Source organism: Chiloscyllium punctatum, chromosome 1 (genome assembly GCF_047496795.1).
Source record: "Chiloscyllium punctatum isolate Juve2018m chromosome 1, sChiPun1.3, whole genome shotgun sequence".
Classification (NCBI taxonomy): domain Eukaryota; kingdom Metazoa; phylum Chordata; class Chondrichthyes; order Orectolobiformes; family Hemiscylliidae; genus Chiloscyllium; species Chiloscyllium punctatum.
The window spans coordinates 50,937,520-50,953,385 of NC_092739.1; the positions used below are offsets into that span (position 1 = coordinate 50,937,520).

Sequence of the window (15,866 nt, forward strand, 5' to 3'; positions counted from 1 at the left end):
TAATTAAGACAGAGGTAGATAGATTTCATGATTACTTAGGGGAATCACGTGCTACTAGGGAGAATGGGGTTGAGAAACATATATTCAAAGATAGAGATTAGGTTTGATAAATTACCCATAGTGTCCAGGGAGGTACAGACTCAGTTGATTTGCCATGGAAAATGCAGGGTTACAGGGATAGGGTGGGACGATGGGATGTTCTTCAGTGTGGACTCAGCGGGCCGAATGGCCTGCTTTTCACATTGTGGGGATTCATTGATTCTATATCAGGCATGATCGAATGGCCCAAATCTGCTTTCTATGACTTATTAACAAGTTTACCAAGCCCCTTGCGAAACAAGACTGCAACTTCCGACACGTAACTAACCAGGTGTTGCGTTTCCCGAGAAAACATCCCACCAGTTTTGTGTGCGTCGCTGTACATAAACAGAAACTTCCGATAAAATGCTGGAACAGGAAATATCGTATTCCAAATACGAAACAGATACTTAGACAAACTCCAACACGAAATATTTAAGTTTCCCCAACTTCCGGACTGTGGCACTGAAAGATAGAAATTGCCGGAAAAGCTCAGGTCAGAGAAATTAGAATTAACGTTTCGGGTCCTCAGGACAGAAAACACCAACTGTCCGTCTGTGACGCACTATCAGAGGTGAGAGCCAATGAGTGCGCAGCGTTGCCTCCGGGCTGTCCAATCAGGAGAGAGGAAATTCAAACGGCGAGGCGGTTAGTCGATTGATCGCTCGAGCGGCCCTTCTCGCGGCGGCCGAAGCCTCCAGGTTCCCGGCTACTCGCTCGGGATGATGAAGGCTCAGGCCGGTGGCCGCTCGGCTCTGGTACGGACTTACGGAAAATACAGACAGCGGACCGTGAAGGCTTCCAAGTGGTTGAGCCCCGACACCGGCAGAGACCACCTTTTCTCGTCGTCAGACTCCATCGATAACAGCAGCCATTGCAGCAGCGGCGGCAGCAGGAACCCGTCCTTCAAAACCAAAAAAAGGTGCACGAGCTGTCATTTGCTTTTCACCGGGAAGAGCGGGAGAGTCGTAATCCTCACGGAGGTCCACGGAATCGTGATAGGAGTTTGGCTAGGCCGGCGTTTCTGTGCTGCCACTGCCTGAATCTAGCAATGTGTGTGAAATCCCCGGGTCTGCCCCGGTCGAGGCTGTCACTAAATAGTTGCAGAACCACGCGGAGGAAGGGGGAGACGAACAGCCAGTGGATGTGGTCCACATCTGTATCAACATCACATACGCTGTAGGTGGGAGGATGTAGTCCTGCAATCAGCGTTCAGGCAGCTAGGTAGGGAATAAGCAATCAAGACCTCAGAAGTAGCTATTTTTGGATTGCGCGATGTGCTAAGTGAATTAAAGTGAGTGGATAATTCACTGCACTCTGTTGCCAGTTTAAAATCATGAGCTCAATCACTTAAGTCCATGATTCTCGCTGCACTCTTCAGGTTGTTGGGGAAAGCTACAGTGCAGTATCATTGTAGAAGCAACAGGAGAAAGAAGATTGTAAACATGGCTGGGGGGAAATACGGACAGAGGCCTTTAGATGCCTGGGGCATTGGGATCATCCTGGCATAGACGAAGCCTCTAATCCAGCCTGTTGGGTTACACTTAAATGGAGCCTGGACTTTAGTTGTTTGCTAATTCCATTGTCCAGGATGTGGGAACCAGGGGGTAATATCGCAACAAAATAGCAAGCTTTACAGAAAACTGTGAGCAGTTTTGGTCCCCTTATTTAAGAAAAGATTTCCTTTCATTTGAGGCAGTTCAGAGAAGGGTCAGTAGGATGATCCCTGTATGGAGGGATTGTCTTATGAGCAAAGGTTAAACAGATTAGGACTCTACTCACTGTATTTTAGAAGAGTATCCTGAAGGGACTTGACATGGTAAATGCTGAGAGGATGAGAGAATCTAGGACCAAAGAGCATCAATTCAGAATAAGACTAATTTAGGTCAATTTAAGACTAAGTTGAGGAGGATTTTTTTCTCTCAAAGGGTTGTCACTTTTTTGAACTTTTTGCCACAGAGCTGTGGGGTCAGAGCCTTGATTTGCTGTGTCCTGAGTTGTTAACTTGTATTGGCTCGAGTGTTGAAGGCTTGTATGCTGATTTTCTCTCCAGTATAATGATTTGTCAGTTTTATCAAAGAGAAATATGGTTTTCTACCATTTCACTTAGAATTTGTTACTCATGTCTGTTATCATTTCCCAATTCAATGCTTTATTCCTATTTTTACTGAACAATTTTCCACTGTTTCAATAGGTGCATTTCTCTACTTGAGGATTGACTTTTATGCATCTAAGTTGGATAGACTTTATTTCTGTTTCATTTCTTCGATTTTCACTACTGCCTAAGCCTTGTTGTTTGATTGTAGAGTCATAGAGATGTACAACACAGAAACAGACCCTTCGTTCCAACTCTTCCATGCCCTCCAGATATCCCAACCTAATCCAGTCCCATTTGCCAGCACTTGGCCCATATCCCTCTAAACCCTTCCTATTCATATACCCAACCAGATGCCTTTTAAATGTTGTAATTGTACCAGCTTCCACCACTTTCTCTGGCAGCTCACTCCATACATGCACCACCCTCTGTATGAAAAAGTTGCCTATTAGGTCCCTTTTTAATTTTTTCCCCCTCTCACCCTAAACCTATACCTTTTAGTTCTGAACTCCCCCACCCCAGGTAAAAGACCTTGTCTATTTACCCTTTTCATTCCCGTCATGATGTTATAACCCTCTATAAGGTCATCCCTCGGCCTCCGATGCTACAGGAAAACAGCCCCAGCCTATTCAGCCTCTTCCTTTCGGCTCAAACCCTCCAACCCTGGAAGCATCCTTGTAAATCTTTTCTGAGCCCATTCAAATTTCATAACATCCTTCTGATAGGAAGGAGACCAGAATTGCACACGCTATTCCAAAAGTGGCCTAAACAATGTCCTGAATAGCTGCAACATTATCTCCAAATTCCTACACTTGATGCTCTGCCCAATGAAGGAAAGCATACCAAACACCGCCTTCACTATCCTATATACCTGTGATTCCACTTTCAAACAACTATGAATCTGCAATCCACTGTCTCTTCATTCAGCAACACTCCCCAGGTCCTTACCATTAATTGTATACGTCCTGCTCTGACTTGTCATTCCAAAATGCAGCACTTCACATTTACCTAAATTCAACTCCATCTGCCACTCCTCAGCCCATTGGCCCATCTGATCAAGATCCCATTGTATTCTGAGATAACCTCCTTCACTGTCCACTACACCTCCAATTTTGGTGTGTTTGTCATCTGCAAACTTACTAACTATACCTCCTTTGTTCACATCCAAATCACTTATATAAATTATGAAAAGCAGTGGACTCAAAACTGATCCTTGTAGCACACCACTGGTCACAGGCCTCCAGTTTGAAAAGCAATCCTCCGCCACCACCCCCTGTCTTCTACCTTCAAGCCAATTCTGTGTCCAAATGGCTAGTTCTCCTGTAATCCATGAGATCCAACCTTGCTAACCAGTCTACCATGAGGGACCTCATTGAATGCCTTACTGAAGTCTACATAGATCACATCTACCGCTCTGCCTCATCAATCCTCTTTGTTACTTTTTCAAAAAACTCAATCAAGTTCGTGAGACACGCACAAAGCCATGTTGACTATCCCTAATTAGTCCTTGCCTTTCCAAATACATGTAAATTCTGTTCCTCATGATTCCCTCCAGCAACCTGCTCACCACCGATATCAGGTTCACTGGTCCAGAGTTCCCTGGCTTTTCCTTACCACCTTTCTTAAACAGTGGCACCATGTTAGCCAACCTCAGTCTTCCAGCACCTCACCTGTGACTATCGTTGGTACAAATATCTCAGCAAGGGGCCCAGCAATGATCATTTCCCTAGCTTTCCAAAGAGTTCTCGAGTACACATGATCATGTCCTGGGGATTTATCCATGTTTATGCATTTTGAGGCATCCACACCACCACTTCTGTATTATGGGCATTTTTCAAGATGTCACCATTTATTTCCCCACGTTCAATATCTTCCATGTCCTCCTCCACAGTAAACACTGATGCAAGATACATGTTCAGTATCTCCCATATCTCCTGTGGTTCAACTCGTAGGCTGCCTTGCTGATCTTTGAGGGGCCTTATTGTTACCCTTTTGTTCTTAATACTGTATATTTATAAAATCCCTTTGAGTTCTCTCCCTTAACACTATTTGCCAAAGCTATCTGATGCCTCCTTTTTGCTCTCCTGATTTCCATCTTGTGTATACTTCTATTGCCCTGATACTCTTCAAAGGATTCACTTGATTTCTGCTGTCTGTACTTGCTTTTTCTTAACCAAAACCTCCATATCTCTAGTCATCCAGAATTCCCTACAACTACCAGCCTTGCCTTTCACCCTAACAGGAATATCCTATCTCTGGATTCTCTTTATCTGATATTTGAAGAACTTCCCATTTTCCAGCTGTCCCTTTACTTGGGAACATCATCCCCCAAATATATTTTGAAAGTTCTTGCCTAATACCATCCAAATTGGCCTTCCTCCAATTCAGAACTTTAACTTTTAGATCTGATCTATCCTTTCCCACCACTATTTTAAAATTAATAAAATTATGGTCGCTGGCCCCAAAGTACTCCCACACTGACACCTCAATCACCTGTCCTACCTTATTTCTCAACAGTAGGTCAGCTTTTGTACCTTCTCTAGTAGGTACATCCACATACTGAATCAGAAAATTTTTATGTACACACTTAACAATTTCCTCTTCATCCAAGCCCTTAACATTATGGCAGTCCCAGTCTATGTTTGGAAAGTTAAAATTCCCTATCATAACCACCATAGTATTCTTAGAGATAATTGAGAAACAAATGAATGAAGTGATCTTAATTTCCTGCTGACTATTAGGGGATGTATAATACAATCCCAATGAAGTGATCATCCCTTTCCTATTTCTCAGTCCTACCCAATAACTTCCTTGGATGTATTCCCAGGAATAACCTCCCTAAGTACAGCTATAATGTTATCCCTTATCAGCAACGCTACAACCCTTCCACTCTTGCTCCCCTTTCTATCCTTTGTATAGCATTTGTATCCTGGAACATTAAACTGCCAGTTCTGTCCGTCCCCTAACCTGCCTTACCTGTTAGGCCTCTGAAATAAATGCAGTTTAATTTATCAGTCCTACCTTGTTCTTTGCTTTGTTCTGCCTGCAATGATTGTTTGACTTACTATTTTTCCCAACTCTACCTGTCTCAGATTGATCTCTTTCCTCACTATCTCCCTGCTGCACCCTCCCCCTTTTCCCCTTTCTCTCTCTCTCTCTACCACATCTCCCTGCTGTTATATTATTTCCCTTGTAATTCTGGTGCATTCTGTTCTTCTTGTACAGGTCACTTCTGCCACATAAGAGATTTCAGTGATCCAAATATGTGAACCCTTCTCCCCGCACCAGCTCCTCAGCCTCGCATTCAGCTGCTCTAACCTCATATTCTTACTCTCACTCTCATAGCATCGGGAGTAATCCAGATGTTACTATCTTTAAGGACCTCCTTTTTAGATTTCTGCCCAACTTTCTCTATTCTCCCTTTAGATTCTCATCTTTATTCCCTTCCTATGTTGTTATTTCCAATGTGTACAATGAACTCCTGCTGGTCCCTCTCTCCTTGGAGAACATTTTGCACTTTCTCCAAGATATCCTTAAATCTGGAACCAGGGAGACAACACACCATTCTGATTTTTCGCTGCCAGCCAAAGAAGCGTCTGCCTGTGCCTCTGACTATAGAGTCCCCTATCATAATTGATCATTTGGAACCCAACATACCCCTCATTATTAGATTAGATTAGATTACTTACAGTGTGGAAACAGGCCCTTCGGCCCAACAAGTCCACACCGCCCTGCCGAAGCGCAACCCACCCATACCCCTACATCTACCCCTTACCTAACACTACGGGCAATTTAGCATGGCCAATTCACCTGACCTGCACATCTTTGGACTGTGGGAGGAAACCGGAGCACCCGGAGGAAACCCACGCAGACACGGGGAGAACGTGCAAACTCCACACAGTCAGTCGCCTGAGGTGGGAATTGAACCCGGGTCTCTGGCGCTGTGAGGCAGCAGTGCTAACCACTGTGCCACCGTGCCGCCCACTATGTTCGAACCATTCTCGGTCCCAGTAACTTGGCTGTTCATTCTTCCACGGTTGGAGGAAGAGCGCCTCATCTTCCGCCTAGGAACCCTCCAACCATAAGGGATGAACTCAGATTTCTCCAGTTTCCTCATTTCCCCTCCCCCCACCTTGTCTCCGTCAAATCCTTCGAACTCAGCACCGCCTTCCTAACCTGCAATCTTCTTCCTGACCTCTCCGCCCCCACCCCACTCTGGCCTATCACCCTCACCTTGACCTCCCTCCACCTATCGCATTCCCAACGCCCCTCCCCCAAGTCCTTCCTCCCTACCTTTTATTTTAGCCTGCTGGACACACTTTCCTCATTCCTGAAGAAGGGCTTATGCCTGAAACGTCGATTCTCCTGTACCTTGGATGCTGCCTGACCTGCTGCGCTTTTCCAGCAACACATTTTCAGCTCTGTTCATTCTACGTTCCCCTGACAGTCCATCACCCCTATATTTTCCAATACAGCATAGGTGTTTGAGATGGGGGTAATGACAGAAGACTCCTGCATTCCCTGCTTGGCTCTCTTACCTTTCTTGGAATTAACCCATCTACGTGATTGTATCTGCGGCTTTTCTCTTGTCCTATAACTGCCATCGATCACACCCCCTAGTTCCTGTAAATTCCTTATTGTCTCTAACTGCTGCTCCAACTGATCCGTACAATCAGATAGGATTCACAATCAAAGACATTTCCTGCAGACATACTCATCAGTTAAAAGTTAAAAATCGCACAACACCAGGTTATAGTCCAACACATTTATTTGGAAGTACTAGCTTTCAGGATGCTGCTCCTTTATCATGTAGCTATGGAGCATGATCATAAGGCATAGAATTTATAGCAAAAGTTCTCAGTGTCATGCAACTGAAACTATATGTTGAACCAACCTAGATTGCTGTTAAGTCTTCCATATTTTAAAACGGGTTGCAGGTTTCAGTTCATTAATATGTAAATCCAAGAACTTCTTTCCAGTCACGTTCTCATGATAATACTCTGTATTATGATCCTCCTCCACAGCTACCTGATGAACTATAACCTGGTGTTATAATTTTTAATTTTGTCCACCCCAGTCCAACACTGGCACCTCCATATCATAATCATCAGTAACGTGGAAACTCTCCCAAAACACCCATATATGATAGGACGAGCACATCACTCTACTAAAGGCCATCACTGCATCTTAACAATCTGCAAACCCAGAAAATAGCACCGTCTTATTGCTCTTTAAAAAAAACACAGCTCCAGGCTAATTTAAGGCTAACATTTTTAAAATTTAATCAAGAAACAGATGTCAATAAAATATTTAATCAAGAAAGAACCCACTCTACTCATTATTGTAGATTTACAGAAAGGCTACTCTTAAAAACTATGTTCCTGTGCTGTGAGCTCTCCCACACAAGTTCCTCCAAGATCAGCCGGGAATTTCGCTGTTTGGAGTTCATCTAGAAAAAGTTACCAATGTCCAGAGATACTTGAATAGTGTAGTGATATTATGTATTGTTCTGTTTTCTAGTCCTTTATGAAGTGGCTGAATTCTTCACTTGTGAATTGATGGCCTGGCAGAACCTAAACTGAGTGTCAGAAAGTGCTGGCGACAACTTTTGTCACATTACTGATGATGGAGAGTAGACTGATAAGGTGATAATTTACCAGTTTGGTTTGTTTTGCTTTTTGTACAGGACATAACTGGTCAATTTACCACTTTGACAATGTTGTAGCTTTGGTGGAACAACTTGACTAGGGTGTGGGACAGTCTTGTGCATAAGACTTCACAGTACTGTTGGGATGTTGTCAGGTCACCTACCTTTGCAGTATTTTATGACTTCAGCTGTTTATGATACAACATAGAATGAATCACATTGACTGAAGACTGGTACTATGATATGGTGGAATAGAGTCATAGATGAGACAGTGAGGACTGCAGATGCTGCATATCAGAGTCGAGAGTGTGGTGTTGGAAAAGCACAGCAGATCAGGCAGCGTCCGAGGAGTAGGAAAATTGGCATTTCGAACAATTGAATCATATAGCATGGAAATAGACCCTTCAGTCCAACTCGTCCATGCTGATCAAGTATCCTAATCTGATGAAGTCCCATTTGCCAGCATTTGGCCCATATTCGGCGCAACCTTTCCTATTCGTGTACCTATGCAGATGCCTTTTCAATGTTGTAATTGTATTCCTCCACCACTTCCTATGGCAGCTTGTTCCATTTTTGCGCCACCTTTCAAAAGATACCGGCCACTGCAGCGGACAGCTGGAACTGACAACCGGAAGCGGCAGGTACAAATCATTATAAATGATGGAGGAAACATCACAGAAGCACTTCACAGAAGGCTCCCAAGCACTGAGGATGTCACCTAGACAGGGGATGAAATGGTTGCCACACCAATTCCCAGCTCGGCGAACAGAACCACAACAACGAGCACCCGAGCTACAAATCATCTCCCAAACTTTGATCTTGCCTGTTTGTTGTGGAATTACTTTGTTCTATCACTTGTTGCTTATGCTGTTTGGCTTGCAACTAGTCAGCCGCTTGCTTCACCAGGTTGGAACTTCATTTTTTTGGTAGGCCTGGTGCTATGCTTGATGCTGCCTGACCTGTGCTTTTCCTGCACCACGCTAATCTTGGCTATGCTTGGCCAGCCCACCTGTGCTTCACACTGAATCAGGGTTGATCCTCTTGCTTGACAGTAATGGTAGATTTGGACATATGCCAGAGCATGTGGTGGTTGCTGCCGATGGCACCCAGTGGCATATGGATGCTCTTTCTGAGCTGGTTCATCTGTTTGAAATCCATTCCATTGAACAAAACACACAATATGACAGTGAGTTTCCTTGGTGTGAAGACAAAACTCCACAAGGACAATATCAACATTTCTATCTGCCAGGCAATTTAGGGAGGATGAGGTAAAGTATGCTTTTCCCTCTAATTTCTGTTTATTACCTGACACCGATCCAGTCCAGCAACCACAACCAAACCCTTTAGGACTCAACCAGGTCAGTTAGTTGTGGTATTACTGAGCCTTTCTTGGTGATTCAAGTTCTTAATCCAGTGTACATTTTGTGGCTTTGCCATCCTCAGTGCTGCTTCTAAATGATACTTAATATGAAGAAATTTTCATTGGTGAGGCAAGATGTAGGTAGTAATCAATAGGACATTTCTTTGACCTGATCCCATGAGACTAGTTGAGGTCTGGAGTCAATGGTGAAGTCTCTCAGGGCAACTCCCTCTGGACTGTTTCACACTGTCACTACCTCTGCTGGGTCTGTCTTGCCATGGGACAGAACATAACATATCCAGTGATGGTCTTGTCTTGGATTTTGTGTGTAAGGTATGATTGGGTCAGGCTGAATAACAAGACAGTCTTCCCAATTTTGGCACTAGCCTGCACATCTTAGGAAGGAAAACTTTGCACTGATGATAGGGTTGAATTTGCCATTGTTGTTGCTAGTTCCTAGGTTGATGCCATGTTGTCCATCCAGTTTCAATGTTTTTCTTTCGACTTTTTAGTGGTTTGATATGAATGTGTGGCAGCCTTGCTAGGCCCTTTCAGAGGGCAGTTAATAGTCAACGACATCGCTTTGGGTTGACAGTCGCATATAGCCAGACCAGTTAAGGATGACAGATTTCCTTTCCTAACAGACACTAGTGAATCAGATGGGTTTTTAAAAACAATTGACAATAAAACCATGAATCATCATAAAGCTTTTAGTAGTGCTTGTAGTTGAATTCAACAGTCAGGTTAACTTTTTCGAGTAAGTGTTGATGAAAATGTTCACAAGCAAATACGGTTGTCAAGCAGTCTTTCTCGACCTGTGTAGTGCCCTTCAACCTGTGTTTACCCCTTCAACGCAAGTGCAGTTGGTTGACCCTACTGCATAACGGTTGCTTGAAATCAGATCTCTAGCTTCATACCATAAAGTGACTTCATTACTTGTGTTCTAGTTCTTCACTGGTGCTGCAGTCACTAGTTGCCTTATTATGGTTTTGATTTTAGTTTTGATTTGAAATTTTCAGCTGCCACCATACTCTTAAGACTAGTCAGTGATGCTGAACTCAAGTAGAATATTTTGTGTAAAATTAGGAATTGTAAGAAACAAACTGAGAGCATAATGTTTCTACAACTATGATGGGGACACACTGTTTAATTGACAGTAATAATATTAGAATTTAACTTTAGCTGTAGCTTCACATTTAGGATATTATGGTAGATTATGTTGTTCAGAATACCCACTTAATAAATTGAAATTTTTGGCACAGAAAGAGGCCAACGTGCAGAGCTAAATAAAAAAACCGAAAGAACTATGGATGCTGTAAATCAGAAACAAAAACAAAAGTTGCTGGAAAAGCTCGGGATGTCTGACATAATTTGTGAAGAGAAATCAGAGTCAACGTTTTGGCTCCAGTGAGCCTTCCTCAGAAGCTCAGAGTTAAGTTCATCTGTCCCAAAATATTAACTCTGATTTCTCTTCGCAAGTGCTGCCAGACCTGCTGAGCTTCTCCAGTAACTTTTGTTTTAGTAACTTTTAAACCTTTAAGTGTCATGTTTTAGTTTAGGCATACTTTGTTAGGCAGTTTGACCACAGCCAGTGAAGTATTGGAGAAGTTACAAAGCAGACATTTAGATCAGGTTTTAAAATATTTTTGTGTATGGAGTTATTTTGTGAAATTTCAAGGGCTGGCGCAAATGTTCTTTTTCAAACATGAAAATGCTGACAATTCCTTTTCTCTCAGCATGTTATGTATACAGTAGCGCCTCGACATACGAACGACCCCGTTCACGAACAAAATGGTTTACGAGCAGGATTGTATGTAAAATTTTGCTTTAATGTACATACGAAATTCAAGGTATGAACGCAAAAAGCCCGTGTGCGACCACGTGGTTTCATCGTTCTATTTTGCTACACACTTGTTGAACGCAAAAGCTGTCAGGCCCTATGTGATCTCATTCAGTTCATCTTTGGCGCGTGTGCTGTAAACAGCGTTCATTGCAACGTCCAAGCATTCTTACGCTATCCGAACAATGGGAAAAATTGATTCAGTTCGTGAACTTTTCGGTTCGCGAACCGGGTCCTGGAATGGATTAAGTTCGTAAGTTGAGGCGCTACTGTACTTTCTCAAGAAATATTGATTTTTCAATTATAATACATCGTTTCAAATCTTATATTCTGATTTGTTTCAGGCAACAGAAAGCATCACTGAATGTTTCAAATGCGAAGTTGACAGCAAAGAAAAAGATTGGAAAACAACCTAAGAGCAAAAGTGTCGAGAGAAAACATCCTTATGCATTCAGAAGCCGAGGAATTTCACATGATAAAAACCAAAGCTCTTCTTCCACAGAAGATGAAAATCAAGAAAACCGCATGTTTATGCAAGACAAAGAAAATCGTTTTGTTCCTGTAACTAGGTACATATTGTCAGCTTGTTTGTTTGTTCTCCAGTGCAAAAATGCCAATGTTTGTTTGGGATGTTTGACAGAATTTCAATGGGAGTGTAGGTAACTAAGCATGCATATTATGTATTTCGAACAATTTCTGATATGATCTTTTGGCATATACATAGATCAAGAAATCTCAGACCAATTTTTCACACATTTATCTGTTGTTGTGTCAAAAAATATTGCTACCAGAACATGAAAACAGTATGGCAGCATGTACATGTGAGGGGAGATATCCAGCTTGGGTTCACTCAAGAGTGTACTGTAGTATGCCATTCAATAACAGGTTTTAGGAAATTTGCATTTTGACTGTGACTTATCCATCTATTTTAAACAACTTTCAGTTGGGTACCACTGGTGGACGCAATTGTATGCCAGCTCTGCCAAAAGAGGGCAATCTCTAACGTGATTATCACAGCAGAGGATAGCATCCACACGAAAAATATCAGGCAAACTTTTATCTTCATAAATTCATTGCAGTCGGCTATTGAGAAAGATTACCATACAACTGAAGTTGGTTTAGTTCTTTTGCATGACTAAAAATTATAGATGATATAAAAAAAAACCTGTGAATAACTGCTGGTGTAGAATTAGAACATGTACAATTCAGGTAATGGCTTGAATTTGAAATCTTCATCTCCTGGATTCAAATAAATTTTTGAATTCCTCACAATGCTGCCAAGGCTTACTAAATAATTTGGAATGATTAGAAAATATTTAAAATTTCATCCTGATTGCACGTTAGTATCTGTTAATTCAGAATCTAATTTCCGCAGAAGTCATAATAGTGACAGAACATTGCACGTCTAGCTACGAGCAATGATAGCCAAATAGAAGAAGACCTTTTTGTGCACCAGGGTACTTTTCACAACTCTAAAATTTTATGTTTGATAACTTGGTGCAAAGAATATTTTTCCAGTTTTATTTTTCATTCCGGTACGAGAAAGCAGGGCTAACATCCATGAATATCCATTGAGTGGGGCAGGGGGCAAAACTCTTTCAAAAGAATGGAAAAAATACCTGGACATTGAGGACAAAAAAGGAATATATTTTGCTTCTGTGGCTTTAATAAAACTTCTTCATAGCTTCACCTTTACATTTTATGATAAAAGGTTTATGGGAATGTTGCTGTTTACTAAATCTAGACTGAATAGCTCTTGGGTATCCTATTACATGTCTGAATTCAACAAAATATTGCTGGAAAAATGATTTTTCCTTCTTAATTACTTGGGTTGGATTGGAGGTATGATGGATATTATGGTCTTTAAATTATTTCTTGTATGATTTTAGGTGGTTTGAATTTGGATTGCATTATCTGTTTGGGTAGTGAAAATCAATTCAATAGTAGCATTCGGAAATTGAATGAACACATTGGAGGTAAAGGTTGCAGGATGTGGGCAAGAGCAAGGTTCAATACTAACTAGATTATTCTTCAATCCAGCCAGCCCAGACTTATCAAGATCAGAAGAAATAGGAACTGGAGAAGGCCATTTGGCCCCTCATGTTGACTGACAGGGCAGACATGATCATGGCTGGTCTGCTATAGGCCTGAACTCCTTTATCATGCTCATCATAGTCCTCAACTCCCTGAAAGCTATCTACCACCTTGAAATACATTTAGTGATCTAACCTCCACAGCGTTCTGGAGTAGAGAATTTTGGATGCTCACTACCTTTAGAGAGGAAATTCAGCGCCTTGGTTTTAAATGAATGTCTCTTTATCCTGTAGCTATATGGCCTAGTTTGAGATTGCCCCATTAGTGGAAACATCTTAATATCTATCCTGTCAAGTCCAGTCACATTCTTGAATGTCATAGAGTCATAGAGATGTACAGCATGGAAACAGACCCTTCGGTCCAACCCGTGCATGCCATCCAGATATCCCAACCTAATCTAGTCCTACCTGCCAGCACCCGGCCCATATTTCTCCAAACCCTTCCTATTCATATACCCATCCAAATGCCTTTTAAATGTTGCAATTGTACCAGCCTCCACCACTTCCTCTGGCAGCTCATTCCATACACGTACCACCCTCTCTGTGAAAAGGTTGCCCTGTAGGACTCTTTTTTTTTTTATATATATATATCTTTCCCCTCTCACCCTAAACCTATGCCCTCTAGTTCTGGACTCCCCCACCCCAGGGAAAAGACTTTGCCTATTTACTCTATCCATGCCCTTCATAATTTTGTAAACCTCTATAAGGTCACCCCTCAGCCTCCTGCGCTCCAGGGAAAACAGCCCCAGCCTGTTCAGCCTCTCCCTGTAGCACAAATCCTCCAACCCTGGTAACATCCTTGTAAACCTTTTCTGAACCCTTTCAAGTTTCACAACATTCTTCTGATAGGAAGGAGACCAGAATTGTATGCAATATTCCAACAGTGGCCTAACCGATGTCCTGTACAACCGCAACATGACCTCCCAACTCCTGTACTCAATACTCTGACTAATAAAGGAAAGCATACCAAACGCTGTCTTCACTATCTACCTGCGACTTTACTTTCAAGGAGCTATGAACCTGCACTCCAAGGTCTCTTTGTTCAGCAACACTCCCTAGGACCTTACCATTAAGTGTATAAGTCCTGCTAAGATTTGCTTTCCCAAAATGTAGCACCTCGCAATGAATTAAACTCCATCTGCCACTTCTCAGCCCATTGGCCCATCTGGTCAAGATCCTGTTGTAATCTGAGGTAACCCTCTTCATTGTCCACTACACCTCCAATTTTGGTGTCATCTGCAAACTGTACCTCTTATGCTCACATCCAAATCATTTTTGCAAATGACAAAGTAGAGGACCCAGCACTGACCCTTGTGTCCCCTTTTTGCCCTCCTGATTTCTCTCTTAAGTATACTCTTACTTCCTTTATACTCTTCTAAGGATTCACTCTATCCATCCTGTCTATGCCTTACATAGCTTCCTTCATTTTCTTAACGAAACCCTCAATTTCTTTAGTCATCCAACATTCCCTATACCTACCAGCCTTTCCTTTCACCATATCAGGAATATAATTTCTCTAGATTCTCGTTATCTCATTTCTGAAGGTTTCCCATTTTCCAGCTGTCCCTTTACCTGCGATCATCTGCCCCCAATCAGCTTTCAAAAGTTCTTGCCTAATACTGTCAAAATTGGCCTTTCTCCAATTTAGAACTTCAACTTTTAGATCTGGTCTATCCTTTTCCATTTACTATTTTAAAACTAATAGAATTATGGTCACTGGCCCCAAAGTGCTCCCCCACTGACACCTCAGTCACCTGCCCTGCCTTATTTCCCAAGAGTAGGTCAAGTTTTGTCCCTTCTCTAGTAGGTACAACCCACATATTGAATCAGAAAATTGTCTTGTACACACTTAACAAATTCCTCTCCATCTAAACCATGACAGCCAGACTACTGTGACCACTAGGACTCATAACAACACACAAACCAACAGCCACTCTCAGACAACAACTCACCAAAACGAAGGACCCAATACCCAGCATGAGCAAAACCAATGTAGTGTACAAAATCACATGCAAGAACTGCACAAAACACTACATAGGACAAACAGGAAGACAGCTAACGATCCGCATCCATGAACACCAACTAGCCACGAAATGACACGACCAGCTATCCTTAGTAGCCACACACTCAGATGACAAGCAACATGAATTCGACTGGGACAATACTACTATTATAGGACAAGCCAAACAGAGAACAGCCAGGGAATTCCTAGAGGCATGGCACTCATCCATAGATTCAATCAATAAGCACATCGACCTGGATCCAATATACCGACCACTGCAGTGGACAGCTGGAACTGACAACCGGAAGCGGCAGATTCAAACCACTACAAATGCCAGAGGAAAGATCAAGAAGCGCTTCACAGGAGGCTCCCAAGCACTGAGGATGTCACCTAGACAGGGGACGAAACGTCTGCAACACAAATTCCCAGCTTGGCGAACAGAATCACAACAAGCATCCGAGATACAAATCTTCTCACAGACTTTGAAACTTTGAACACCTACGGGCGAGAGACGCTAAGACAAGCCGGGAAATGGGAATCCTGTGCCAACCGCCTAAGCGCCACATACGAACAACTCCGGTTCCTGCATGAATGCCGAAAGAATCGAATCCTTCCACCATGTGTCAGATACAGACCACCAGTCAACAACCCACAAGCCAGGGACACAGCCAGACTGAACGGATTCCGGATGATCCAGGTAATGATTACAGACGCTCACCACAGACTTCACAAATACAGACAAGAAATTGCG

The 15,866-nt window shown here is 42.5% G+C and overlaps 1 protein-coding gene across 5 annotated transcripts in view; it reads left to right on the forward strand.

Annotated features, from left to right (window-relative positions):
- The first annotated feature begins 719 nt into the window (after positions 1-719).
- Positions 720-15,866, forward strand: part of haspin (histone H3 associated protein kinase) — a 67,683-nt gene continuing 52,536 nt past the window's right edge. For 2 of the 5 annotated variants that reach the window (XM_072559243.1, XM_072559499.1), the window contains exons 1-2: positions 720-1,000; positions 11,365-11,589. In XM_072559243.1, the coding sequence (XP_072415344.1) occupies positions 801-1,000; positions 11,365-11,589 (425 nt within the window). In that variant the 5' untranslated portion in view covers positions 720-800. Of the gene's footprint in view, positions 1,001-1,080; positions 1,303-8,864; positions 9,089-11,364; positions 11,590-15,866 lie in introns of those variants that run through there. The other 3 variants (XM_072559410.1, XM_072559589.1, XM_072559325.1) reach the window with 3 other exon arrangements.